At 39.6% G+C, this 26,481-nt stretch overlaps 3 protein-coding genes and 3 non-coding genes across 8 annotated transcripts; all 6 read right to left on the reverse strand.

The window, feature by feature from the left end:
• Positions 1 to 1,088: 1,088 nt before the first annotated feature.
• On the reverse strand, positions 1,089 to 16,592 carry ncapd2 (non-SMC condensin I complex, subunit D2). Of its 3 annotated transcripts, none has more exons than XM_029128917.3 (32): positions 16,447 to 16,592; positions 15,917 to 16,033; positions 15,758 to 15,833; positions 15,626 to 15,684; positions 15,148 to 15,323; positions 14,511 to 14,653; positions 14,083 to 14,210; positions 13,750 to 13,873; positions 13,504 to 13,651; positions 12,049 to 12,246; positions 11,836 to 11,970; positions 11,673 to 11,760; positions 10,757 to 10,958; positions 10,528 to 10,646; positions 9,630 to 9,830; positions 9,365 to 9,539; positions 9,088 to 9,172; positions 8,796 to 8,932; positions 7,823 to 7,955; positions 7,654 to 7,729; positions 7,371 to 7,586; positions 7,065 to 7,225; positions 6,215 to 6,323; positions 5,979 to 6,102; positions 5,606 to 5,761; positions 3,603 to 3,780; positions 3,422 to 3,516; positions 3,183 to 3,263; positions 2,297 to 2,480; positions 2,041 to 2,209; positions 1,836 to 1,952; positions 1,089 to 1,329 (listed from the first exon to the last, which is right to left on the reverse strand). In XM_029128917.3, the coding sequence occupies exons 2-32, from the start codon at positions 16,029 to 16,031 to the stop codon at positions 1,247 to 1,249; spliced, it is 4,191 nt and encodes a 1,396-aa protein (XP_028984750.1). In that variant the 5' UTR covers positions 16,032 to 16,033; positions 16,447 to 16,592; the 3' UTR covers positions 1,089 to 1,246. The 3 variants fall into 3 exon arrangements, with proteins under 3 accessions (XP_028984750.1, XP_028984749.1, XP_040923652.1); XM_029128916.3 differs by having other exon boundaries at positions 6,215 to 6,326; XM_041067718.2 differs by lacking the exon at positions 16,447 to 16,592 and adding an exon at positions 16,305 to 16,325 and having other exon boundaries at positions 6,215 to 6,326.
• On the reverse strand, positions 11,270 to 11,580 carry LOC114843793 (small nucleolar RNA U85). Its single transcript, XR_003783649.1, has one exon. It is a non-coding gene; the product is annotated as a small nucleolar RNA U85 (small nucleolar RNA).
• Positions 12,613 to 12,904, reverse strand: LOC114843792 (small nucleolar RNA U85). Its single transcript, XR_003783648.1, has one exon. It is a non-coding gene; the product is annotated as a small nucleolar RNA U85 (small nucleolar RNA).
• Positions 14,736 to 15,075, reverse strand: LOC114843791 (small nucleolar RNA U85). Its single transcript, XR_003783647.1, has one exon. It is a non-coding gene; the product is annotated as a small nucleolar RNA U85 (small nucleolar RNA).
• Positions 16,593 to 16,707: 115 nt separating the features above from the next.
• Positions 16,708 to 20,569, reverse strand: ing4 (inhibitor of growth family, member 4). The gene is made up of 8 exons (XM_029129079.3): positions 20,448 to 20,569; positions 19,900 to 19,971; positions 19,181 to 19,347; positions 18,984 to 19,098; positions 18,787 to 18,898; positions 18,523 to 18,667; positions 17,513 to 17,574; positions 16,708 to 17,391 (listed from the first exon to the last, which is right to left on the reverse strand). Exons 1-8 carry the CDS (start codon positions 20,482 to 20,484, stop codon positions 17,352 to 17,354), a joined length of 750 nt encoding a protein of 249 aa, XP_028984912.1. The 5' UTR covers positions 20,485 to 20,569; the 3' UTR covers positions 16,708 to 17,351.
• Positions 20,570 to 20,996: 427 nt separating this feature from the next.
• On the reverse strand, positions 20,997 to 26,099 carry nop2 (NOP2 nucleolar protein homolog (yeast)). The gene is made up of 16 exons (XM_029128962.2): positions 25,961 to 26,099; positions 25,286 to 25,413; positions 25,142 to 25,184; positions 25,002 to 25,063; positions 24,454 to 24,761; positions 24,065 to 24,293; positions 23,751 to 23,950; positions 23,498 to 23,587; positions 23,240 to 23,327; positions 22,917 to 23,057; positions 22,622 to 22,761; positions 22,444 to 22,533; positions 22,231 to 22,353; positions 22,039 to 22,136; positions 21,819 to 21,955; positions 20,997 to 21,631 (listed from the first exon to the last, which is right to left on the reverse strand). The coding sequence occupies exons 2-16, from the start codon at positions 25,389 to 25,391 to the stop codon at positions 21,267 to 21,269; spliced, it is 2,220 nt and encodes a 739-aa protein (XP_028984795.1). The 5' UTR covers positions 25,392 to 25,413; positions 25,961 to 26,099; the 3' UTR covers positions 20,997 to 21,266.
• Between the last annotated feature and the right edge of the window lie 382 nt (positions 26,100 to 26,481).

Here is a 26,481-nt window from a genome sequence, read left to right on the forward strand (position 1 = left end):
CAGATTAACAGGTTGTATGCCACGACTTAATCTGGATTCTACATTCCCCAGTGTGGAAAACAATGCTCCATGAGGTTATTAGCCTCTGTTGTGCCCTTTGTCTCTGGTCTTTCCCAGCATGTTCTGACCTCCCCTCTCTGTTGGGTAAGTTACAGTCTGTCATTGCCATCTGCTCCCTGTACCCCCCACGGCCAAATTACAACACTAGCAGGAGATGCACAGTCAAACACAAAGACTGCAAAGTTCAGCAGCGTCTGATTATCTCAAGTACATAGATCCCTGCAATTAAATGTTTTTTTTTTTTTTATATCCCGTGATTGTTCATATTTTGCCCACTACATGTGCAACAAACATGACACATATGTTCTGCTTGTATGGGAATTAAAACTAATACTCGTGTCCTGTGCACTTAGCGCCAACCTAGTGCATTTGAAGTCAGATAAAACTGTTAGCTTGTTGTTGGCTAAGTGTCTTTACATAACATATCAATCACACATACAGAAATGCACCCTTCTCATCTTTTCAGAGAGGACAGAGCGTGGGAGGAGGAGTAGGCAAAAAGGAGAGATTAGTGATGAAGGGAGTGGAGGGAGGGGGTTAAACTAGCCCGCCTGTGATGTCAGTGAGGAGAGGAGCGCTGTAGGAGGAGAAGTAGGCAGTGGAGAGTAGGAGGATGGGATGCAGAGAAGTGGAGGGGGAACCTACAAAAGAGATTGATTACAGCAGAACCGAGACAGCCAACTGGGCAGACAGAAAATATTGTAAATAAATATGGCGTCACACTCACGCCTGAGGAAGCGCAAATGCATTTCACATCCAATATGACAAGAAAAAACAAACTGAGGAGGAAGAAAGAGAAAAAAAAAAAAAGAAACCCGTTTGGTAGTAACACTGTCTGAACAAGCTGCGACATCCCATTAAACACTGCTGTCTAAACCTAATATAAGACATTTAAAAGATGTGTCTAATGACGGTATAAATTTTCTTGGCACATTTCAGCAGATACGCAACCCTTCACACGTTTGTTTGCGTCAGACTTTAAAGTTTTGTTGAGCCTGCAGAGGTCGGTGAGGGATGAGGCGCAAACAGAAACAGACAGCAATTTTATTAAAAGATGTCTCAAGTCTATTTCGAGAGACAGGTTGTAGTTTAGTTCGACAAAGCCAATAACTTTACATTAAGATTTATATAAAAATGATTCAAACAAGTATAAAAACAAAAAAACAAGGAAAATATAAAAAAAAAATCAGTTTCTGAGGCGAGCTCGTCTGGACGTGCGGGCAATAGGTGTCGTCACTTTAGGAGTCTCGCTCTCTGCCATTACAGCATCTGAGGAAGAAGATTCAATTAAAATTAGAAGCAAACAGGTACATCATGAACTACCAGTCAATGAAACCAGTGACCGATTGCCAAAGATTTGCGTCTATTTTTTGAACTAAATAAATGTAGTGTAAAGGCTAACTTTTGGACATGTGCACCTCTAACGCTTCATTTCAGAAATCTCCAAATCTTGGATTAGTGCTAGTGCAGTGCACAGCTCACTTTAAAAGGACCTGATCTGAGGTTCCATTGTGTTCCCTGTGTGTGATTCACTTCACTGGTTCAAGCTGAACTTGTTGTAAGTATCTTGGGGGAGGGGGCTAAAAAGTTACAACTTCAGTTCTGTAAGTAATGTCAGTAGAGAAAAAGCTAAAACACTTTGAATAATCAACTGAAAGTCAATTTGCAGATATTAAAAAACAAAAACAAAAACTAAAACCCTTTTCTCATTTTAGGCACCTAAATTTAAATCTACCTAACTGCCAAGTGAATAGAAATGGCGTTCCTGCACTCACCATCGTCTTCCTCCTCGTCGCTGGTGAAGACGATTACAGGTTTCTTTGACTTGCGAGACCTCTGAGGTGTCACGAAACTGTCATCACCACAGCTGGACACAGAAGGCTTTGTTTGACCTGTCCAAAGCCACAGAGTGCATGTTATAATAATTGTGAAAAATGATTAACTGTCACCCAGTAGGTTTCTGAAGGTCAGGCCACTAACCTCTCTTGGTCTTCAGACGTCCTTTGGCAGGCAAAGGTGTGCGCATGGCTGTCTTCTCAGCAGATCCTCCTTCCTTTTGGTTCTCCTCGTCCATCTCAGGGCTTTCTACATTCTCCAACCCCCGTGTGTGAACTGCAGTCAAACGCTTTTCAAACTCATCTACGTGGTCCTGGTGCACAAAGTTACCATTAGGTGAACAGAAATACTCAATACACAAACACTATATAGGCCACATCTGTATGAAAGCTTATTATACCTTAAACTGAGGTTTTGCCCCACGACGGAGCTTGGCAGTGATGGAGAGTAGAGGCTGGTAGACCCCAGGCTCAGTCAACTTGTCACTGTAGCACTCCCAACATTCTTGCAGCCTCTTAAAACCACGCTCACACATTGACAGTAGAGAAAGGGATGTTGCCAAATCGCACCACTGACGCTCTGTCCTGTAAAACCGAGATGCATGGATTAGCAAACAAACCTAATTACAGACATATGAAAGATGTTACATTATTAAAAAAAAAAAAAAAAAAAAAAAAGATTATTCACCGATACAGCTTTGACATGACATTTAGACCAAATCTCATTTTGTAGGAACCTCTTCGCTCTAAATTAACTTTGCCATTGTGTAATATAAAATGCCCTTCCTTTGAGCCCTGTGCATGACTCAGAGCCAGGCTGAAGAAATGGCAGGGCAATTGCTCCATTTAAAATTGCTCTAATCTACAGTCGTGTCCATAAATATTTGGACAGTGACAATTTTCCTCACTTATGTAGAAAAAAAAAAATTACACATGGAACTGTCAAGATGGAATTTAATTTATAACTCATTGTGGTGGTGTACGCAAACGTAAACCAAATTGTGTTATCATAGTATATGGAAAGATTGTTTGATGACAAAAGCATCTATAAAGATTTTACAGTGTAGGTAAAGGGGCGATCTAAACCATGAATCTGATTTAATTGCAGATCTCTCTTCATGTATTGAACACTACCAATTACCCACACAATCAGCACACGCATTTTGCCTACATGAATATTGGAAGAAAGAGAAATGAGTAGGGGGTTAAACAAAAGATGCAGGTTAGAGGTGTAAAGAAAAAAAAAAAAAAAATATATATATATATAGGAGGTGGAGATGTACTCACTTGGCAGTCCTAAAACGCTGACAGAGTTTTTCTACCAGAGACTCTGTCTGCCTTTCTTTTGTGATGTAAGAGAACAGCTGTCTATAAAAACACAAGCAGTATTTAAATACAGATCTCAGTGTGGCAAAGCTGTCGGTCTGTCTTCTCAATAGCATCTTAAACAGGTCAATGTGTCTGGAGCCTGTACATTTTGTGGACATTCTATGGACAAGCAACAAATCTAAAGTTGTGGAACTTACTTCATGATGGTGTTGAAGTCCTCTGAGCTCATGCCCCTCTCTGGATCAGACAAGCGGCTAATGATGTCTGGGAGAAGGTTGTAGATCGCATTGTCCTGGTCAGTAACACCAAGGATAGAGTTAGAAAAGCACAGATAATTCAGGCTCTAGTATGGTTCTGTATATGCATTAGTACAGGTACCTTGCTGGCCAACTCATTGAAGAAATTCAAGGCTAGGTTGGTAATATGCGGCTCCGGGTCAATTAGCAGCACAGCCACCTCACTGACTTGACCTTTGACCTTGAGGACATCCTTGAGCACCAACTGAGTAAGAACTGTCACAGCTGTCTGCCTCACTGAGGGAACCTCATCACTGAGCCTGGAACAGAACAGGAAATTCAATTACTGGCTGAACTATAGATGACCAGCGATGACCATCCTTATGAGAAGGTAGAGCAGCGCCCACTAATCACAAGGTTGCTGGTAGAATTCCGAGAAGATCCTGTCAAATGAAAAGGGTTCTCAACAAGGCACAATTTCCCTGGTCGGTCAGCCTATGGGTGTATGTAGGAAAGCACCAAGTTGGTAGACAGCTGCATTAGTACAGACCATAATGTTTTGAGGAGTAAAGTTAATAAAGAATCATACAATGTTTATAGTTGAAGTCGTGGTCTTTTCGGTTTACAAAAATGAGGCAAATTGACTTTTCATCTGCCGGGTTGAGACTAAATCACTACACCGGGTGAATTCACCTGTTGAAAAATCTGAACATCTCTAAATTGATCACCTATCTATCATGTAGTTACTGTAGGTGGTTGTGAGACCAGGGGACCAGCATTGCTCTTTGTGAAACCACAATGCCAGCATGGCTGAAATATAGGCAGTTGTAAACCGTTTGCCACTTCCCAGTAGTAGTCAATTAAGGTTTCTGTAAATGCTTGGAATTAGCCAGAGCATTAGCAAAACCAAACAGCTGTCACAGCCTCAGCTGAAGACAATGGAATTGGACAAGCTGTGGCAGAACAATCTGATACCCCCCCCCTAAAACCAATTTAGATTTAGCCTCACCCAAAACCACAGTATAAAAGAAACTCATTAACCATTTCCTATTTATGCCAGAGAGCAATGCTCCTGGCAGAAGATCAGACACTCGTACACGACACTACCACATGTCAGTGCTGTGGCTCGCAATAGAAATGAACAGGATAATTAATTCTTAATGCGCTTATCAATAGGCTCCAGGACAGCAGCCTTGAGTGGTGGAGGTGTTTGTGTGTGGGCGACAATTAGAAATACCATGAAATGCTTATCATCAGGTGAGCACACTGGGAGGGCAACGACTCAAAATTAAAGAACATAATGTCCTGCGCGGCAGAAGTGTGTGAGCATTATCAACAGTTATAATTAAAACCACACTTCATCAAAAAAGAACAACTTTAGCTTACAAGTTGGCTATAGGAAGCTGCTGTAACTGTTCACAGCAGAATCGTCCAGAAACCATTAAGTGATTTCAAAATGAAAGAATACCTACAGGAATAGAACCTCATACAACCTTTGACATCACCCGAAATTATTTCTTCTGCTCAGTCAGCCGCTCTGTATAATTACAACAAACGAGTCACCGGTTCTAGTCACAATCTGTAACACACCAATAATTATGATGTTGGCTGTCTAAAAGTCCACGTCTGAATTGGTCAGAGGCTTCACCTGAGTTCACAAGTGGGGGTGGGATTTCTAAGCCATGCTCTGGCTGTTTCCCAGAGGAACTACACAGGTCAGGACACAAGGCAAATATCAGTTTTCAACCGCAGATAATCTCAAAGTTTGCTGCCTACCATTAAAAAGTTGTGATGGAAAGAGTAAACTTTTCCCATCATGTGGCTCAGTGGAGCATTGTGACAGTGGCAATGCATCAGTGGCTCAGAGGAACAACATGCCGAGAGGTAGTGGTGGGATCTGGACGACAACAGCTCAAGTGTACAAGCATAAGGGGAATGTTGGCTGAGATGAGACGTCACTTACAGTACGCCCACTCAGCTGAGCATTATAGTCTTGGGTGAGAAACAAATTTACAGATAGTATGATAATGTTAATATAATTGAAAGAGAGGCACTTCATGTCAGGGATGATGAGCATGAGCTGCTACTATGAAAAATGTGTTTTATATTACTAGCCTGATCCAACTAAATGAGTCATTAGGTTACCTTGCATAGAGATTTTGTGTCCAGGGCTCCAAGATGTTTGGGAAGCGGACAGTTAGATCTCCAAGAGCTATAATGGCATTAGCCCTGACAACAGGAAAAGCGGAGCGCTCCAGCACTGTAAATAAGAGACGGATGTTGTCCTCACACACCGATGGGCTGAAAGGACGGTTAAAGATAATTTTACTTAACTTTGCATAGTCTCTTACTAATAAAGACTAAATTTATAAATAGTAAAAACAAATAGAACATTTGTTATTTTCATTTAATCATCAGGTGCAGATTAATTTTCTTAGAGCTCTGTATGTATGCATGAATGAATGTTCAAAAAAAAAAAAAAAAAAAAAAAAGACTAGGAAAATGGAAAATTGTTTACCTTATCATCATGTACTGAGAGAGCGCCAGACAGGCAGCAGTGGTAAGCTGTGGGTGGGAATAATGTCCTGGGGAGCTGCAGACCTTCACCAGCAGGGGAAGGAATGCACACAGCAGGTTCTCGTCTAAACAGACAGGGAGGGAGTCATGTCCATTTTATGTTGTACTTAAATATGTGAGAAAATCTGCATTTAGTGGACGGTGAAGAGTTAGTGTTCAAGATCAGGTTTGTACTACCAGCCAGTAATTCAGTCTCGCAGATTTTCCGGATGAGTTCAGCCTCTGTATCTTCAGCGGAGGCACCAATCAAGCCGAGCTCCTCCTCCATAGCACTCTCATTAGCCGTCTGCTGTAAGAAAAACATCAGAGCTTAAAACAAAAAAAATGAAACAAGACCACCACACCAAATTTTTTTTCCCCATTTATGTGGACACACTAACTGCCATCTGTGCTGCATTTAGAAGTGTGGGATCCTTGTCACTGAACCCTCTTTACCCTATCACTCAATGTATATACATTTTATTATTTGGTTCATGTGGTCCTGTATCTCAAAACTATAAGGTCAGGTGTACACAACTGTGTCCCACCTTATGAGAAAAACAGCAACAACAACAAAACACTTATTAGGAATTAATGACACATTATCTCTGTTCCCTGATGGGTGAAACGATAATGAGTTGACTCTCATCCGACTGCGACACCAAAATAACACTCATCAAGCAATCCTGCTGAGAATCGGTCTGATTGTCGAATGCTTTTTGCCAAGCAGGGGGTTGTTTTGGCAGCTTTTTTAACATTAAAGTATCTGCAGAAATACTATAAGAAACAGGAAATGACACTTTCATAAATATCTAAATAATTTGACTTGCTGCCGTGTGCATATTGCATGTGCTTGTAGATCAAATGTTTTATTACTGTTTTGTCAAACAAATTGACAATGGTGACACATTCATGTCTGAATAAGCAAACATGCTCGCATTAATATGAAACATTTATTTAATGCCAGTTTTAGCTAATTTGTGGTTTAATTTCAGGGATGCTGTACTGGATTGCTTCACAACATGTACAGGCTTAAGCAGCCTCTTACTTTAGCTTTGCTGGATGGGGACTTTTCTTTCTCCTCCCTCTCCTCAGTCTCTCGTCTCCTCCTCCGCAGCTCAGTGCTCACGCTGCGCTCAAGGTGAGACACCTGCCAGAAAGCCACGCAGCCACACAGAGCCAGGAGTTGGGCCAGACACACGCAGTTCACTGCAGGAGAGAAAAGATGTCGATGTGTTATTAAGAGCATGTTGACAAAACTAGAACTCTGGGAAAGGTTACACAGTGCTAATATACTGTAGACAACACACTGTGCCAAGTCATAACACTGCATAAATGTCACATAGGCACTCACCTTGATCACCTTCCTCAATAGACTCCTGGGATCCGTCCTGCATTTGGCCAGCATCCTTGTTCAATTCCCCACCTTCTGCAATTTGATCTAGCAGTAGGCGACCACTGCGCTGTAATAGTCGGGAGCACAGCTGCTCAGGAGATTCAGCCAGGAAGTATATGAGACGAACAGCCTGTTCCATGAAGCTCTGCCAGTATGGGTCTTCCATCACCACACCTGGTGTAGAAGTCACAGGTTGGTCAAAGTTAAAATGAAAAAACTACAACTCTTTCAGTAGATTTACCTTCAGCAATGGCCCGTGTAAGGCTTGTGAAGAGTTGATGGTCTTGGGGCAGCCTAAATGGAGCCCCTTTAGATTGCTGGCAGAAAAAAATAACATTGTTTACACCCCAATTTCTGCAAGTCAGTGAGTAAATGTAGTAAACAAAAATAATTTGCTTATGTCTTCCTACCCTAACATGGTCAGTGATGCTGCAGATGGTGATAACTGTGTCTCTAGCCAGAAGGAAGTCTTCAGTAACTTTTTCTCCCAGAGCCACAGAACAAAGAGTGTCCAGATTACTGAGGACCACCTCCCTCTCTGCCCTGTTAGAATATTGACACATTCACAAAAGACATTAACAAAAAGGCAAACATTTTCAATCTCCCAATGATAATGTGTTCGTGTAAAGTGAAGCACCAACACCTCTGCCCTTCATCACCCTGACCCAGCCTTGCCAGTGCTACGCTGCTGCCCAGTTAATGCATGTAGGAGGATGGGTTATGAGAAGCGCATAAGATTTAATAGGTTATGAATGCTGCAGACTGGATGGAGAGGCAGCAGTGTGGGTGGACTGCAGATAGTCTCTTTACACTCTCGCTTGCTCTATCCTACAGCAGTGTCAGTCTTTGAGGTAGATTGAGGGGGAACACTAAGATATATCCACATATTCTGTGAAATGCACTGGCAAGAAGCCTAGTGATATGGTCGTGACTTTTATTTACAATGAAGAGGATATGAGGCTGAGCTGAGTATTCTGACTAATGAGGATTTGCTGAATGTCAAGTAGTTGAAGCAGGACCAAAATGCAAAAGGATGTGTCTTCATGTGGTAAAAAATACTGCAGATTTGACAAGGTTGAAAACACAGATCTGCAGAGTTCTACTCCATTTGGTTTACTCCTTAAAATACTCATTCAAGACTGTACAAAATAGCCCATAGTTATGTTAATACAAGTTTAAAAAGAATGGTATACGAGATGTAAATCTTAATTTTACTGAGATCCAGTTGTTTTAGAATACAATATGTATTCATTGAATAACAAAAAAGGTGATGGTAAACCCAATGAACATGTGAAATCAAAAACAATATGCTAGTTAGCCAAAGAAAAATCTAAAACACTACACTAAATTCAATAAAAAGGCACAACGCGGTCTGGATCTTACCGTGCAGCCATGCCCAGCAGTAACACTGCAGCTCGCCTGTTTAAGCCAGAAGTCTCTCGTTTCCCAGTAAACCTCTCCCACAAGACCTGCACGACAGTGGACTGGAGATTGCTTCCACTGCCAAAAAACTCCTGCACCTGCAGAGACATTTATGAATGGCTTTAACTGACCATATGCCTTACTACAAGGTACCTAAACCACTCAATGAATTCCACCATATTAGTACACAGCTATTACAAACATATCCAGTAATATGCAGGTGTTTGTTACTGACAAGTAATAAATTGCTTACTATTTCCTCAAGACATTGTATTGTTCCCAGTGACGCATCCACCATCAGCTCAGAGAGGCTGTCCACAAGGGTTTGGGCTTTCATCCTAACAAATAAAACAGTAGCTTCTAAGAAGAGAGTCCAAAAATAATGCTAATGTGCGTCATGAAATATCAGCTACCATTCAAGTTAAACTAGTCCTTTTGTCACCATAACCATGCCTGAATTCAAACAGATTTGCTTTACAAGATCAGGCCCTTCATATTGTGCAAGTAAGTGTGTGAAGCCTTTAACAGACCTGATGGTGTCTCCCTGAGGGTTTAGATAGAGACGCCTGTATGCCTGAACGACAGCGTCTTTAATGGCAGCGTCAGTTGACCAGACGAGAGGCAGCATCTTCCTCACTCCACTGACAGAGTTAGCCACACTGAACTCGCATACGGTCACACAAAACTGTACAGCTTCCTGGACCACTAAGAACACACGATATGTCTGTTGTAAGAGGGCTCAAACACTGCAGCTGACTAGTAAATAACATTTAATATATACACTCTAGTAAATACCAGAAGTAGTTTTCCAGTAAAGCATGGTGTTGATAACAGAGATTGCCCTCTCTACTTGTAAGGCAAATGTTTCTGTGTCTTTCAGGTACTGCACCAACATCTCCTGCTTCTTTAGCTCCCCGTCATCCCCCTGTGTTTCGCCCTCTTTCTCTGGATGAGGCGGAAGGTTCTGACTGAGCTCAGCAGTGTCCTCGTCAGACCCTGGAAAAAAAGTGATTTGGTATTAAAGGAATTACAGAATTTCAACCAATTAAACCATTTTTCTCATTTCTGCTCAATTACTCCACACTTCCTGCAGCTGCTGCATAGTAATTAAGTTAAATCACTTTTCTTTGGCTCTCGTAGACACACTAAAAGCCTTACAGCACACTATTACATTAGCAACATGAAGGAATAGGTCATTAAATTCTGACTTTGCCTTTGGTTGAAACAAAAGACCTCTGTATAAACTCTGGCCCTGTGAGACTGCAATGTCTGCAACAGCAACTTTTGACTTAAAATGCAAACCAGGATTAAAGCTTGTAATTAATTACTTGCATTAAATAAGGGAAGTGATTAACAAGCACACTGAAGAAAGAGTTCTAGAATCTAAAAGGGTATTGAACGGTCATGAAAAACAGGTTAACTTGTAAGGACAGTAAATTTGTTGAGATCTAAACATGAGCTGACATGGAAAGTGCAGAATAGTGTTGGTAGAGTTTGTCATACCCAGCCACCCAGAGTTATGAAATATATACCAAATCAGATACCTGATTTGAGTTTAAGTGCAGTTCTATTCTCTAAAGTCTACCATGCACTCACACTAAAGCGAAGAAAGAACGCTTAATGACTTGAGACTGGAAATTAATTTCATGTGGAAAGCTGAAAGCCTTTTAAAAAGTCTATTAAGACTCCCAACCTTTGAAAATCAGGGCCAGAGTGTCCATCAGAGTCTCAGCAGAGAGGGTGGACAGAGAAGCAAACATCTCTGATTCAGGGAAGCAGCTGTGAGCGCTTATGCAAAGACGCACAGCATTCCTGTAGAGCGAAACAAAAAAAAAAAACATTAACTGTAGTGTAATGGACATTAAATAAAAACCTTATGGGTCCACTTTCCTCCCCAGGTAATACTGGTGTAGTAGTAATACCTGTACTTGTTGACACGAAGGTACTGAGCAATCTGCACTGCAGTTGCTCTGTCATCTTCTGCCTCCTTTTCATCCTCCACATCTTTCTCATCCTGCTGCTCCTGCTTCTCTGGATCATTTTTGCGCTCCAGCTCTGTCTCGACGGTGATGAGTAGCTCAGGCTCCATGGCAGCCCACAGCTCAGATGCTTTAATAACTGCCACTGACCGGAGGTAAATGGGAAAAACAATCAAGTTCAGTGAGGGTACAAATTGTTTATTTTTACTCAACAGGAAAGATTTTGCATTTGAATCAGGACAACTGTTTGTGCTTATATTCTGCTTGTAATGCTGGGCTCTTGAGTGCCACCATTTGATCATGGTCTGTAACGTTTTTTGGCAAATCAGACTTTTCTTCGTTACACAATAAAGCCTATAGAACCACAGGTTTGAGCATTCGTGGCAGGCTAAAAATACTGTACTAAACTGAAAATCCCTGTCAACCTGTATTTGAACTTTGTCAGTTTTTAAATTTGGCCCTCAGATTACCAAAGAAACAACGCATAGCTGACTGAACTGTGACGAGAGCTGGATACACACACGTTGCTCCTAAACTCGCCCACAAACACACGCACGCGCGCGCACACACACTGTCAGCTTCATCCCTGCAATTATTCCACTAAAACTTTGAGGAAATAATTTGGGGTGAGCCAAGTCACTGTAGGCAGGCCCTTACAGCAGAGCAGGAATCCTCCCCTGCACTGCCAAGATTACCTGCCAGTCAAAGCAAGGAGGAACCAGCTCTCAGTCAGTAAGCTCATATTCGCCTTGGTCTCATCACTGGGCAAAATGTGTACTGTCCAAGATAAATACACTGAAGATGGATTTAGAAAAAGGTTTTACTAGATTTATGAGTATGAGTAAGAGTTTGTGTTTACCAGGTGCTTTCTCTTCGAGTTTCTCCTTCATCTGTCTGAGTTTAGTAGTCTCTTTCTCTAGTGGTTTCCTCAGATCTGTGCTGCTCAACTGAAAGAACAGAAATTCCATTAAGACTATGCAACTTACACATTCCTGCTATTTGGGTCTAAAGTGTTGAGTTACCTTGCAGCTATAGGGATTATGTGCAATGAAGGCTGCCAGAAGCTGTATAGAGCTCTTCACCACATTTATAGATTTGTCCATCAGTCGACCCACAGCAAGTTCCATCACCTCACTGTATCTGCAAAGGGGCAGTGCCTAAACACAGTTGTTTTAGTGAATAGAACGATTTAATGTTGTACTTTCACAAATACACTACATTCATAGAAAACATACTTTGCTATTGACGATACGCGTGTAAACCTGCAACACACGTGTTCTGACATGGGAGTGTGTATCGTGAAGATGTTCTTGCAGTGTATCAAAGAAGCGATCACGGTCAGCTTTTCCAGACTCGTCTAGACCGTCTCCACACAGCACACGCACGAGGATTTCTCCCAGGACCTCACACACAGCAACACGCATAGAGTGGCTCTGAGAGAAAAAGGGAAAAATTTAAGAATTATTCTGCATTTATCCATAAAAATACTGTTTCCTCCTCTGCCCTTTCTAGACTTCTAAAAATCATAATGTTTCAAAGAAACGCATCACAGTAAGTTTAATAATAATTATAAATGTATTTGCTTCGGTTGGTAAATTTGTTCTCTACATTTTACTGATTCCAGTAAGCTCACCAGTGCGGACTGTCTTTCTAAAAGACACACCTCATGCCAGAGGCAGAGATTGAACCAGGGACCTTCCGATGCTTTACCTACTGGAGGCCACAGAGCTTGCATGTGTGCATAAGAGAGACAGCCCACAGAACAAATTTGTGATGTCTCGGGACAAGATTTTGAATTCTGCCCTCAGATTACCAAAGACGCAACTCATGGCTGGCTGAACAGAATAGAAAGCTGGGATAACTTTTTGCTTTTTACACAGACAGACACACACACACTGTCAGCATCAACAGAGTAATTACTCCACTTTGACTGTAGAAGAATAATTTGGGTTGAGCCAGGCACTGTAGGCAGGCCCTTACAGCAGAGCAGCAATCCTCCCCTGCACTGCCAAGATTACCTGCCAGTCAACGCAAAGAAGCACCCAACTCTCATTCAGTAAGCTCGTATTCGCCTTGGTCTCATCACTGGGCAAAATGCAAACCAGAGTGAAAAGTAACATATTTTTTCCTTAAGAGTTTGTATCCATAAGCACAACAGTGTGTGAGCGATTATGACTTTTGTAACAGCAACCTCTGATATAGCAAATTTATTTATTTCCTTGTCAATAGTGAAAACCTTCACTGCGTGACACCAATTCCTAAATTAATCTGTAAAGCATGCATTGTGTGTTTAGTTCTAAAGTCTGCCATCACAATAAACATACATTTAATTTGATACCATGTTCTTCTATGCTGCTGCACAAGACAATGATACAGCCTTTACAGAAATAAATACAATTCAAGAATCCGCTAGCTTAGTGCCAAGTCTTCGCCACCTCACCATCATCTGCCAAAGCTAAAAAACACTTTACACTGCAGAATTGCAGTGTAAAGGTTTCTGCCAACTCAAATCAAGCAGTGTGTACCTACTTCCATGTGTAGCCCAGTTGCTTTAAAAAAAAAAAAAAAAAAGAGTCCACCATAGTGCTGAGTCATGAATATTGTGGGTGACACATATTTACACAGAATTATGTTTAAGCACAAGAAATAGGTCTAAAAATTACAAATTCAAAAAGAAAGGTTCACAATACCTCTCCTTCAAGATGAGTGATGAGCACACTGATGTTTGGGATCATTAATTCAGGTGCTAAGGCACCAAGTTCAGAGAGGAAGGAAGAAAATGCTTTGACCCCTGAGCCCTCTCTGGCGAGTTCCTCACTTGACTTCTGACCAATTTCCCTAAATAGGTAAAAAAATATATATAATAATAATAATAATAATAATAACATTGTTATATGTAGGCAAATAATTGAATTAAACCAATAAGTTGTGCAAACCTTATCACTTCTCCGATGACAGCCCTGACTCCAAATTCTGTGCTCCATACAGACACTGCCTGGGCAAATACGGATGGCAGATGCTCGAAGTGTTGCAGCAACTGGATCACCTTGACACTTGCACCTGCAAAGGTTTAAAGGGAGCATACCTTAAAAAATGAAGAAAAAACAGCAATTTGAAAAGGAGTCTCAGTAAGAAGAGAACTTGTAATTATGCTCTTGGCTCCTTATACATAGCATTATTGAAACAGCACTGATATGCCATACGTTACAAGTCTTTCTACAAGTCTTAAAAAAAAAAAAAAAAAAAAAAAAAAAAAAAAAAAGACTGACCAAGTAGGTGACTGTACTTCTTGATCAGCACCCCAAGTAGGTGGATTATAGAGTCTCTTGTGGGTTTGCTCTTGACATGACTGATGGTTGGGTTCTCAAGTAGTTTATAGCAGAGGCAGGTCACACAGCTATTATATATATAAGACAGAGCAAAAAGTACATTATTGTCCTTCTGAACAACAAAACTAGACACACCTTAACATCCAGATTTAATTTAGACCAACTCTTATCTAGGCTAAATCCTATTTTGTGTCTGTATCCAAACAAACACCTAACTATTCAGTAAAAGCATTTACAATCCATCTAGAAACTGTAAAAATGTATTAATAAAGTGACATGCATGCAAAAATGAAATTTGCATCGTGTGACATTAAACAAAACAAACTGTCACAGTTCCAGTGCGCAGAACTCCCTAAAAAGCAGAGTACCTGATGAACTCTTCCTCCACTAAGGACAGACTCCATAGAGAACAAATATCTAGTTGGAGGAGCTGGATGAGAGCCTGCAGTACGTTCTCTCTCTCTGCATCCCACTGTAACAGACCTTCACCACCAGCTTTAGCTTTTTTACCCTGTACAAACAAAATGAGACATCTCTTCAGCTCAACAGATCCTTAACAACAAGGCTCCTCAGAAAATAAAGTTACATACACATGCCCTCAGATTACCAAAGAATGTAGTTCATACCTGCCAGATCTACTATATAGAGATTTATGTCCTTGCCAGCTGATACAAATACATTCATACAACACACACACACACACACACAAAACATACATCTGAACATTGTCACATTGTCTGGCATCTCCTACTTTTACCATGACGTCCTTGGTTGGTAGAAATTGTAAGACATGACAAATTGACTGTAGGTGGGCCCTTACAGCAGTGGAATAAAACTCCATCACCCTGCCAAAACTACCCATCTATCAGCTGGCTACAGACAAAAATCTTTCTGACTGAATCATAAAACTTGCCAAAAATCTCATCAGTGGGCAGGTAACGTGGCTGAACACAAAACGACGCACAAGAATAAATATCAAATTAAGTATGTCCCGTAGATCCATACCTTTCCAGGCGCTGTGACAATACCTTGTCTACAGGAATAACTTTCAAGATTCTCAGTAAGTTTGCAGAGTAAGAAGACGCTCATTTTAACTGCATTAAGGTTCTCTTTGCGTTCTGCAGCAGGGACGGAGACTGAGGCAAGGAATGAAGGCAGGGAAGCGGCCAGGCCACAAATTGCTGAAACAAGATGGAACCAAATAATTAACAGCATAGCATGTCAAGACTGTATATCTCTTCCTTTAAAAACATAAACTGTGCAATAGTTAAATTATACAAAAACCCTTCCAATTACTCAATACCCACTTTGACCACTGTTCAGTGTTGTACTGTGCCAAGTCAACCTAATTGGACTGATTCGTTGCTGTACTTGTCATTGTTACTGTATTTTTCTTCTATGTATCATGCCTTGTGCTGTTGTGAATCCAAATTTCCCCATTTTGGGACTATTAAAGGCTTTCTTATGCTTAAAAGGGTCTAACCTTGAACTAGTAATTCCAGCGTGTCTTCTTTAACAGTCAGCGCCACAGAGTTGCTGTGCCTTAAAAAGAAAAGGTGTTAATTCTGTGGTCAAACATTCCTTTACTTGAAAATGCCGTTTCATCAACACTTACTGGAGCACGCTGTAACCTGTGTCAAAGTGCTCCAATACACACAAGGGCCCCTGGCTGCGAAATGCTGCCTTGAATTCTGAGTGACATGGGGGAGAATCTTTAGTGACGCAGCATAATTAAGAACAGTCCTATGAAAAATAGATAAGGTGTTTTACGTACTACTGACAGAAGACGGCAGCTGTTTAGGGGAAACCACATTCTGGACGACATACTGGTTGATCCCTCCAGTCTTCACGAGATCTCCGACGCACACTGGCACGAAAAAGTCCGACATCCCTGTATTAAAAAAAACACACCGAAAAACAATATGAAAGAATTCTGGGAAGCCAGTTGCTTCTGAAAGAGTTAATCACCAATTAACTCGTTACATTCAGTAGGCAGAATCTAAATTTGGCTATGCAAAGAACTTAACGTGCAACCAATAACACATTTTTGTAGTCTACGGTATAAAAAAGTCGTTCTTTAACTTTTTATTTATCCGTTAAAAGGTATTTTACACCAGAGCCTTGAAAAGTGTCCCAAACAAGTGACAATAACACAAACCAACCAGTGTGATTACGGTTTTGTTAAACTAGCCCGACGAGCTAACGGTGACAAAGCGAAGCTAGCTAGACATACGCATTAACGGTTGTAGCTAACAAACAACGTAACTTTAAACCGTTAATTTACTAACTAAATATTGTGCTCACCTGGCGCACGGTCCTAGTCAGGACAATTTCGACCTATAGAAATAAAACCCCCAGTCTCCCGTAGCCTGTCTACAAACGGTCTGATTCAAATTTGTGTGGGTCTCGCGCCAAATAAAGTAAACTGTGACGTCAAATTCGTGCGCCCTCCTTACGCCGTCAATTGACCCAGCATCGCCCTCTACTGGTGAGACATGCACCATGCAGCCCTATGTATCGACTATAATTGTCGTACTTACAAAGTCAACCACACAGGACACAAGCACGTTTTGAGGTAGTAGCTGTATTCAAATGATTGACACACAATCACCCCTCTCCCTGGTACCAAATGTTTCAGCTACAGAAATACTTTTCGTGAAATATCTAGTTTTCTATACAGCATTCAATCAAATCTTACAATGAAATGGGTAAACTCACGACCACAGATGACTAATACTGTCAGGATGCAGCATTTGTCTTTTTTGCTATTTTTATGCTTTCAAACACTAGTGTCCTAAGCAAATAAAACTAATATATCAATAACCAAACTGAGTTTTAGAGAAAATAGCTGTACCAAAATAATAATTATACTGTAAATACAGTATAAAAAAAAGTTAAGCCATCATGGGAATGTGTAGTGTTCATTATTCACCTGTAAAATAAAACACAAAAATCACAAGAAGAGCACCAAAAGTAACTAGAAAGAAAACCAAAACTCCTGTTAACCTTTTGAAAAAGTCAGAGATAAATACATTTGTAATCACTTGGCTCCTTCAAGCTCACTGCACCAGACCAAGGCAAATTATGTAAACAAAACAAAGCACCAAATGTTAACGATGAGAAACAAAAGAATCTATTGACAGATGAAGAAATATTCTTCTCATTTTCCATCTGAACCGTGTCCACGCTTGAGGACATCTGGGTGGTGTTTATTTTCTCTTTCTGTCTTGGGAGCATCGTGGACAATACCTGCATCGCAAGACAGAAACGTGAAACATAACATTTGGTTAAGTGGGAATAATTAGGTGACTGGCTTAAACAGGTAACAATTCACACATTTATCATCATTTCCCTTATAATTTCGTTTTACCATTTTCCTCTTGGCTTGGTTGTCAGACCCACACATGCAAAATGGAACCACTCAATGGAGCACTAAAGATAAAACATAACACAGCACTCAGTATAGACAAAGCAATAGTATTCGAACCTCATAAAATACTACAAATTGGCATCAACCACCATCTTTCTATCCTTCACATATCCCAATTAGTGTTTGTATGAATGTATGTGCTAATTACTATCTCTGTTATCGGAGAACTTTTCTTAAGAGAATAAGGTACGACACAGCAGGAATCCTAAGCATCCAAATTTATGGTTAACATATGAAAAATATATGAAACATGATGATCTATATGTAGATTAAGTAGAATAACCAATTCCTAATATGACATTATGATGTTTATATTTTCTCATTATCATCAATGTCCAATCTTTCCCAATTTCAAGCATACACTATAAGGTTCATTGCTATGACCTTTGCAGGACACTAATGGTATCAAATGCTAACGTTATTCACATAAATATCCATAAAAAAATTTGGACAGCATATTCACATTAAACATCCTGATGACGTAGTTTCTGTATTATTTGCTCTTCAAAAACCCATAAAAGCCATTTTAAAATATATATCCTAACCAAAGGAAAATTAAAGGCAAGTATCTGATGCAAAGACTGCAAAGCAGACACCTACACCTAACAAGTTCAATGAAAATAAAATACATAATATAAAAACTAAAGACACCCCAAAATATTACTACAGTGTTCTGATCAGTTGATCAGTTTTACACTGATCAACATTTCACATCTAAATAACATCACTAGCTAATAGAGGAGAATCACGATTATTTTATTTTCCAAACCTGGGTAAACTCATATGTAGAAATCTACACTCTGCTTTGTACAATAATAACAGAGCAATTGATAAGTGTCAATTAACATAGAAATATACCGGAAAACACATTGACATATTGTTTTTTATTAAACCACACTCTAAAAAAAAACAGTTTTTGAGACCTTTGTCAGCTATAAATCAGAACTCACATCAGTGTTGTCACAGCCGATCATCTCGCCATACGACACCTGGTGACACAGACAATAAGTGGGTTCGTTGGGGTCCACTGGCATGTCCAGCACATCAGATGGGTGCACATTCCCAAAGTTGGAGGAAGGGCTGTTGAATTCTCCTCTGATAATGACAATGAAAGAATAAATAAGACCATAAAACTTAACAAAACTATTCAAACATCAAGCATGAAACCCTAACAACAACTGGGAAGCATAAGAAGTATAACACGTAACACGTACGGCTGAAGGAGTTTGACTTTCTTCTGTGCACTCTTAGGACTACCGTCTTCATCTGAACTCTTCACTTTAGATCTTGTTTTAGCTATCTTTTTTTCCTTCTGTCTGGAATCACCTACAATGACATAAACAGTTGAATTATTATTCCACATAATCGAAAAAAAAACTTGCAATGTTTAGCAAATATAATGAGCACATACTTTTCTTCCCCTTACTGGACGTAGAGTCATAGTCCGTGCTCTCAATCTGCTTCTCCTTCAAATCAGCCTCAAATCGAGCCAGGTCTGTGTCAAGGCGCCGGATGTGTTTGTCGACCTGTGGAAAAACAGAATGTCAGCAGTGGTGAATGTGTTCTACCGATTATCTCACAAGCATGTTTTTTTTCAAACATACTAACCATCTCATAGGTCTGCATGGCCAATTGCACCTTGTCATCGCCAAACTCTTTGCATTTACTGTAAGACTGCTGAATCTGCCGTAGAATCGACAACTTTTGCTCAGAGGAAAGAGTCCGTGCGTTGGCTGTATACTCTTTAGCCAGAGAGTCTATCTGCCCTTTAAGATCTAAAGAAGACACATTAAACTTCTGAATTAACATTTCCTGAAAATTATTATTACAATATGGGTCACACTCTCAAATACAAGAAGTTAAATTAAATAACAATACACTTTTATACAATATCGTATATATTATATACTTCAATGTTGCACTAATAGCTTAAAAAACATTTGTGAGTGATTACAACCTATTTTTATTACTATTACTATTCTACCACAGATCAGTGGATATGTTCTAAGCTTTCTTTGGTGTATTTTTGTGTTCTCATAAGAAAGTATGCCATTTCTGTAAGCAGGTAAAAAATGGATTTTTTATTTGTGGATTTCTTTTCATTTAAAGTATCTTATTATTGTAATTATTCGGTACAATACAAAAAACAAAGTCGTTTAGTTAGGCAAAGTCTTACTGGAACCTTTATAAAGTGTATCCTTTGCTTCTGGCAAGTGAAAACGTTTTATTTAAAGTGGGTGCAGATTAATTCTAACTTTTAAAATATTGTTACATACTATATTCTACTGAGATTGCGTTCACAGTCCCTTCACATTTCTTTGCCTCACCCTCTGTGCGTTGATCTAGATCCCTCATCAAATTGAAGTTTCTCTGCAACTCAAAGGGCAGATTTTCAATACCTGGTGTAATGGAAGGAAAAAACAACGAGCTTAATCCGGTTTTCATTTAGAAAATGATAACGTAATAAAAGTCAGGAGGAAAGAAAAAGACTAGGTTATTTTTATTTGCCAACTGATGCTTTGGTTAAATTAATGCATTTGATCTAGAATGAGCAGGTTAACGACTGCAGTACACATTACAGAAACCATCACTGGGCACTCGGACAAAATTGTGTTTACAAATACGTTAAGGCAGAGCAGCGTTGTTCAGTATCTCTGCTGCCGATGTCTAACAGCATCCTTTCTCGGCCACAGTGCAACGGGTCACTTCAGCAAATAGACGGAGCCTAAATAGGCTGTGTGCTAGAAAACGCTTAGAGCAAGCTGATCCGCAGTCAGGCTGACCATAGGCTACACGCTCCAACCAACGTGATAACACTAGAGAAATGCGTACGTGCGAATCATCTGGCTATTTCGAAATATAATAAATAGCTTACTGTCTAAATAATGTTCCAAATACATTCCCGCCGCCATCTTGGAAAATATAAACAACACAGCTTCCGGGTCAACAAGCACAAATCTGATTGGTTATCCCAACATTCACAGACGCCAATCAGTAGGAGTAGCGGATCAAGGTCGGTTGAGTGAAAGCAACTACAAACACTGCAGTAGCGCAAAAGTCGCAGCTTTTCTTTTTTAATTTTATGCGGATTGAAGCTATTAGAGATTTTAAGGTGGTTTGCTTACACAGTTATGTACTAGTAAAGTAGTGCTGGAGTCAGGAAATGCGTGGGTCATTCTAAAGCCTATATTTCTTCAAGGTTGTGGATTTTGATGTATATATTATTTAGTTTATTATTTATTTAGTTGTACACACAAACCAGTCCTCAACGCAGTTAGACAAGAAAATGCTAAATAAAGATTTTTGCGCCAGCTTCTGCTTAGACCTGAAAATCTGTCGATTATTCAAAAAATCAGTAGCACACAAAGTTCCCTAAAATGCTCATTCAATGTCAAAATCAAGTAAATGACGCAGCAAACACTGATAGGGGATATCTTAAAAGATTTATTGTCACAAAATGCAAGATGTCGCACCTTGCAAAGTTGACAAAAGAAAAACACAATGAACAAAAACAAAAAAGGAGTAAAGACCAAAGTGAGAGCTTCACTAATAAGTCCATTTTATCTGTACATGATGCTGTTGCAGTCATACCACATTGACACATATCAGTAATGAAAGCACAGCACAGAACCTTGAATATCCTTTAAAGGGAGGTCTCATGACCTCACAGACTGAGACTTGTTTTTACATACGGTCACTTTAAATTCTGTTTTCTTAACATGCTTTTCAACTTTTTAAATTTATTCTTTCCCATTCGATTTTTTGCCTTCATGGCGCTCTTCTTTTTGCCGTGCTTTTTCTCAAATCTTTTCCCCTCCTTTTTGCCATCTGCAGAGCTGTTCTTAGCCTCTGCCCCTTTCTCAATCTTGGCAACTTTCGCCTTCTTTGGTCCAGTGCTTTTTGACTTGTTTGCAGTTGCCATGGCCGTCCCATTGGTTTGAGCTTTTTCTTTTGGGCTGCCTGGCTTGATGAGAGGAGTCTTCTTCTCTTTACTTTTGGAAGGTTCCTCTACAGGGGGGGTTGTAATTACTGTTGCCTCAGCAGCCTCATTCTCAGCTTCTAAATTAGTAACACACACACACACACACACACACACACACACACACACACACACACACACACACACACACACACACACACACACACAGGTTATTCTGAGTAACTATGGAATAAATATGGCATGCATTCCTAATATAGAAAGGTTTACCATAAATATGGCATGCACTATTAAAATAGGAAGGATTACCTTTCTCTGCAGGTGCAGTCAGAATCACATTTGAGAACTTCTTCAGCTTGGCCACAAAAAACCCATCCATATTATGAGAATGAGGGTAAAATCGTCTTGTGAGCTTTAGGGAAGGATGGAATCTGCGTACTCTAAACCTAAAAGCATGGAAAAAATAATGACAGTGTTTGCCTTTGAGCGATTTAAACATTGTGAAAACATTATTGATGATGCCATTTACCTGGTGAAGCCTTCCTTGCCAAAGTCAAGTCCTGTGGGAACTAATTTGACATTTCTCTTCTTTAAAGCGTAGTCCACCACCCATTCATTCTCCTCCACCTTGGTTGACACATTCCAATTAGTACCGGCGCTTTTTCAAGCAAACGTGCAGTATGTGAAGTAGATACATCAGAACATGTTTTTAATGGATTACCGTTACTGAACATGTGCAGTAGACCAGATATCCTCCTGTAGTGGACTGAGCGTCAATAGAGTCAATTGCAGACAGAATCAGTTCTTTCTGAAGGTGAGCTGAACGAAGGATGTCTGCTTCATCCTGTCAAAAATCAAGAAGGTAAAGAAAATATACATCATCATCCTGTTAAAGAAAATCCAAACACAAGTATCACGGTGGGTAGTGTATTACCTTGCTGGTCTTCACAGCTGGATCTTTAGCGATCACTCCAGTGCCTGAACAGGGCGCATCAAGCAGCACTCTATCAAACCCTCCCATTACCTTAAAAAAAAAAATATGTCTCCAGGTCAGAACAATATGCAGGAGGCCAGAGTAGATCACAGAGCTGCTAAACACATAAAAATGTTACCTTGGGAAACTGCCTGCCATCATAGTTGCAGACAACAGTGTTGGTGACGCCGAGACGGTGGATGTTTCCAACCACACTCTTCAGTCTTTCAGCATTTGCATCATTAGCCACAATCACACCCGTGTTTCTCATTAGCTGAGCTAAAGTTGCAGCATTCACAAATATTGTTAGACAATTTATAGAGGCCCCTTCATTTTCAATGGTTAGTCTATAAGTCATCTTATTGTAACTAACTAACCAATCCCAGTCTAATTGTAATTACAAGTACACAAGGTGAAAATTCAGCGTATCTTACCAATATAGGTCGTCTTGCCTCCTGGAGCTGAGCTCATGTCCAGCACAGACTCTCCCTCCTGCGGTGAAAGAGCCATGACTGGTAGGAAACTGGAGGCTCCTTGTAGCATATACTGACCAGCCAGGTATTCTGGGGTTGCACCTGAATTAAAGAGCAGAAATAATTTCAAATAAGTCACCATTTACCTTAAAAAACTGTGTTCTTGTAGGTTTAAACTAAGTGAAACTGAATGTTTGTGGAGGTTTATTTGGCCATCAATTAAGGAATCATATTGTCTAATAAAATGAGTAACAGCTGACAGATGTGGTTGCACTGAAACTTACCTATAGGTACAGAGGAGTCGTAAATCACCAAACCCACTTTAGACCACTTCCCCAGAGGATCAAGGTTAACTCCTCTGTTGATCAAGGCCTAAAAATGATAAACAGAAATTAAGAAACCAAATGCAGGATGTCACACTGGATCTGAGCGTTTCCCAGGCATTTAGTAGAAATAACTACACAATCTCACATTTTAACCATTATTTTAAAAAGGACAGAGTCTGAGTGATTTAATCTATATCTTTTAGCCAAAGCATTTACCTGTGCAAGATCTCGCCTCCTTGTTTTTAGAGTGTTGGTCCGGATGGTGACAGGTCTCTGAATTTCATTGGCCTCAAGGAAATCAACCAGCTGAAAAACGATAAAACACCATGCGGTGAAAACATCCTAATAATTTAATAAATAGCATCATAAATGTATACTATTGTTGTGTACTACTGTGTAAAGACAATCACTTGTTATTTTGATGATAAACAAAAAACAATCTTAGTTTGCTTTAGTGAAGAGAACAAACCTCTGACAGAGGAAAGAGTTCCATTAATTTCTCAATGAGGAAGTTGTTGTAGCTGTAATAAGCGCAGAGATCCTTCTTCAGAAGAGATATGTACTCTGTTCGAGCTTTGCCCTCCTCCCGTTTTGTTGAAAAATTGCACAAAACATCAATGTTGTCCTTTATTCTTTGATAAATTGTCTTCAGGTCTATAGGCAAGATACCTAAATTGTATGATAAGAAAAAACAAATGTTGATTTGTTGCAGGATAATAAAACTAATTGTGAACCTAGTTCTTTTTAAACCAACTCCAAACTTAAAAACTCAAAGACACCCACCTTCCTTCTCACTCGCCTCTGGCCCAGGTAGCCTGAATCTGTCCATTTCATCCATGTTGACCTGTACTGTGTCTTCATCCTCCTCCATATCGCCGTCTGATTTCTCATCTTCCTCATCATCATCTCCCTCTTCCCCCTCCTCCTCATCGGTGTCGTCTTCATCACTCTCCAGACCCATGGTTTCTTTCTGCTTTTTCTCCTTCTTGGCTGCACGCTCAATAGGAAGGAGCTAAATGTAGACCATAGACCAGTGAAAGGGGTTTAATTATACTACATCCACATTTATTACAACCTTTAAGTAAATCCAGTAAAAGACAAAAAAGTTTAAAAAGATAAATACAGTATATTCAAGGACTATATCTGTGATTTTCAAAATGGTGTTAACATACTTCCTCTCCATCACTTTCTTCTTCGTCTCCACTGCCATCATCAATTGTACCGTAGTCATCAACCATTTCATCGTCGTTGTCGTCGTCATCATCATCATCATCACCATCATCCTCATCAACCACTTCTTTCAGTCCTGCTTTTTTAACTTTCTGTCCTTGATCCTTTCCTGCTTTCTTATTCAGAGGCTGCTCCTCCACCTCTCCGTCTTCCTCAGAGTAATTTTCACTGTCATCCTCACTTTCAGGTTCATCATTTTTCCGCTTCCTTTTCGCAGGTTTCAACCATTTACTGTTTTCATCAGTGAATCCTTAACAGAAAAACAAGTTAGCATTAGGGTTTCCTATATTTTATGACATCAGAATGTTCTGTAAATTTTAGCGTCAGATGATCTATTCCAATAAAAAATGAAATATAACTTCAACATTACAGGATTTACTGTATGTCTTCAAGTTAGTCCCTAGTGACAACTGAGTTATATTATGAAGCCAAAGGTGCATTTACCACCTTTCCCTTCCCTTCTTCTTAGTAAATATCAGTCCTCTCTCACCTTTCTTGGGCTGTTCCCCAGCGACCTTAGGCTTTTCAGAAACCTGTGCCCTCTTTGCAGCTCTGTAGGATGACAATATGAATAAGAAACCTTCAAATAGTGTATTATTTTTTTTCTTATGTAATTAGTCAACCTTTTACCTCTTTCTGGCTCTACTTGAAAGACGTTTTGATTCTGCGTCCTCTGCAAATAAAAATTCAGAAAAGACATCAGTGACTTAGTGAATATAGACGCTACATTTTACCAATAGTTGAAATAGTTGATGCAAAAGGCACAATAGTTACCATCAGGTATGAACTTGGCCAACTCTGTCTCTGCTCCCTGCTGCTTTCTTGCTTTTTTCCCAGGTCCTCTCTTCACCCTGCTAGCAGGATCTAACTTCCGACCCATGACTCTGACGTACACAGAGACTCTAAAAATGACAGGAAAACATGGACTTCAGAAACTCTTTACACAATAACAAATTTGCTGTGTAAACAACAAAAAGGACAAATGTATAAATTTGTGATTTAATCTCAATGTAGGCAGCACAGCTAAACAAAATGTGAAGTACAGGAAAATGCTGCCTGTCCACCTACGGTGGGAAGTATTTAAAACAGTTTAAAGACGTAAAAAATCTCTTGAACGTCAGTTCAAAAGCAAAACTTGTAAAACCACAGCAGTTATTATTTTACAATGAAATTCAGGCAGAATTGAGATTAGAGCAAGTTGGATTTCGTAAATATCACTATTTAACTATATTCATCAGCAGCACATTGTCATTGCTTTACTAGTTTGGACAATTAGGCGGGAATTTATTTATAAGACGAGTAAGAATCGTTATTACAGGATAATAATCATTCACATAACGTTACAGACAACTATCGACGCCAGCTCTTTTAGCAAGACAAGGCTCCAGCAGTTAACAATGGTTAACGAATTAAAGAGAAAATCTCAGCAACGTATCGTCACATACTCACCGATTACAATGTTTTAATAAACAGGCAACTTCTGTATGTACCGAGTGGGACAAATGCTCACACGTGAATTTTTCTTCAACACGTTGCAAAGGAACATCCGTCGCAGAGTAGTGACGCAGTCACAGTGTCGTTAGAGAACACGAGTGCGAGCACATCCAAAATAAACTAAAAGAGTTTAATTTTAAAAAATATGAAGTAGAATTAATACTCACTGAATTAAGTACTTTTAAGTTCTGGTACCAAAAACGTTTTTTGTTTTTATCAGGTATCAGGTAAAAGTTTAAAAATATTTTAAACAGATATATTTCTATTATCTGTTTATAATTAACACAGTTATCATCACTGTTTATTTATTTTGTTTATTTTAAGTGGTTTTAAATCTTTCACACTGCAACTTGTTGCTAAGTAACTGTGTACTGTGTTTATTGTATTAATCATTTTATTTTAAAAAGTATCTATAGTGGACAAATAAATGTAGTGAATCACAAGTACAATACGTAGTACTTGGAAGTGCTACACTA

This window comes from Betta splendens, chromosome 16 (assembly GCF_900634795.4).
Source record: "Betta splendens chromosome 16, fBetSpl5.4, whole genome shotgun sequence".
NCBI classification, from domain to species: Eukaryota; Metazoa; Chordata; class Actinopteri; order Anabantiformes; family Osphronemidae; genus Betta; species Betta splendens.

Coding starts and splice junctions, on each gene's coding strand:
- ncapd2 (XM_029128916.3), bottom strand. CDS start 16,031: ATGTCGGACTTTTTCGTGCCAGTGTGCGTCGGAGATCTCGTGAAGACT. Junction 15,834..15,916: donor GCTGCCGTCTTCTGTCAGTA/GTACGTAAAACA, acceptor CATGTCACTCAG/AATTCAAGGCAGCATTTCGC. Junction 2,210..2,296: donor GGGCAAAACCTCAGTTTAAG/GTATAATAAGCT, acceptor TTTGTGCACCAG/GACCACGTAGATGAGTTTGA.
- ing4 (XM_029129079.3), bottom strand. CDS start 20,484: ATGGCGGCGGGAATGTATTTGGAACATTATTTAGACA. Junction 19,099..19,180: donor CCATGCAGACCTATGAGATG/GTTAGTATGTTT, acceptor GTTTTTCCACAG/GTCGACAAACACATCCGGCG. Junction 18,899..18,983: donor GTCCAGTAAGGGGAAGAAAA/GTATGTGCTCAT, acceptor ATGTCATTGTAG/GTGATTCCAGACAGAAGGAA.
- nop2 (XM_029128962.2), bottom strand. CDS start 25,391: ATGGGTCGGAAGTTAGATCCTGCTAGCAGGGTGAAGAGAGGACCTGGG. Junction 25,064..25,141: donor TCAAGTAGAGCCAGAAAGAG/GTAAAAGGTTGA, acceptor GTCATCCTACAG/AGCTGCAAAGAGGGCACAGG. Junction 22,137..22,230: donor ACTGCACATGTTCAGTAACG/GTAATCCATTAA, acceptor GTGTCAACCAAG/GTGGAGGAGAATGAATGGGT.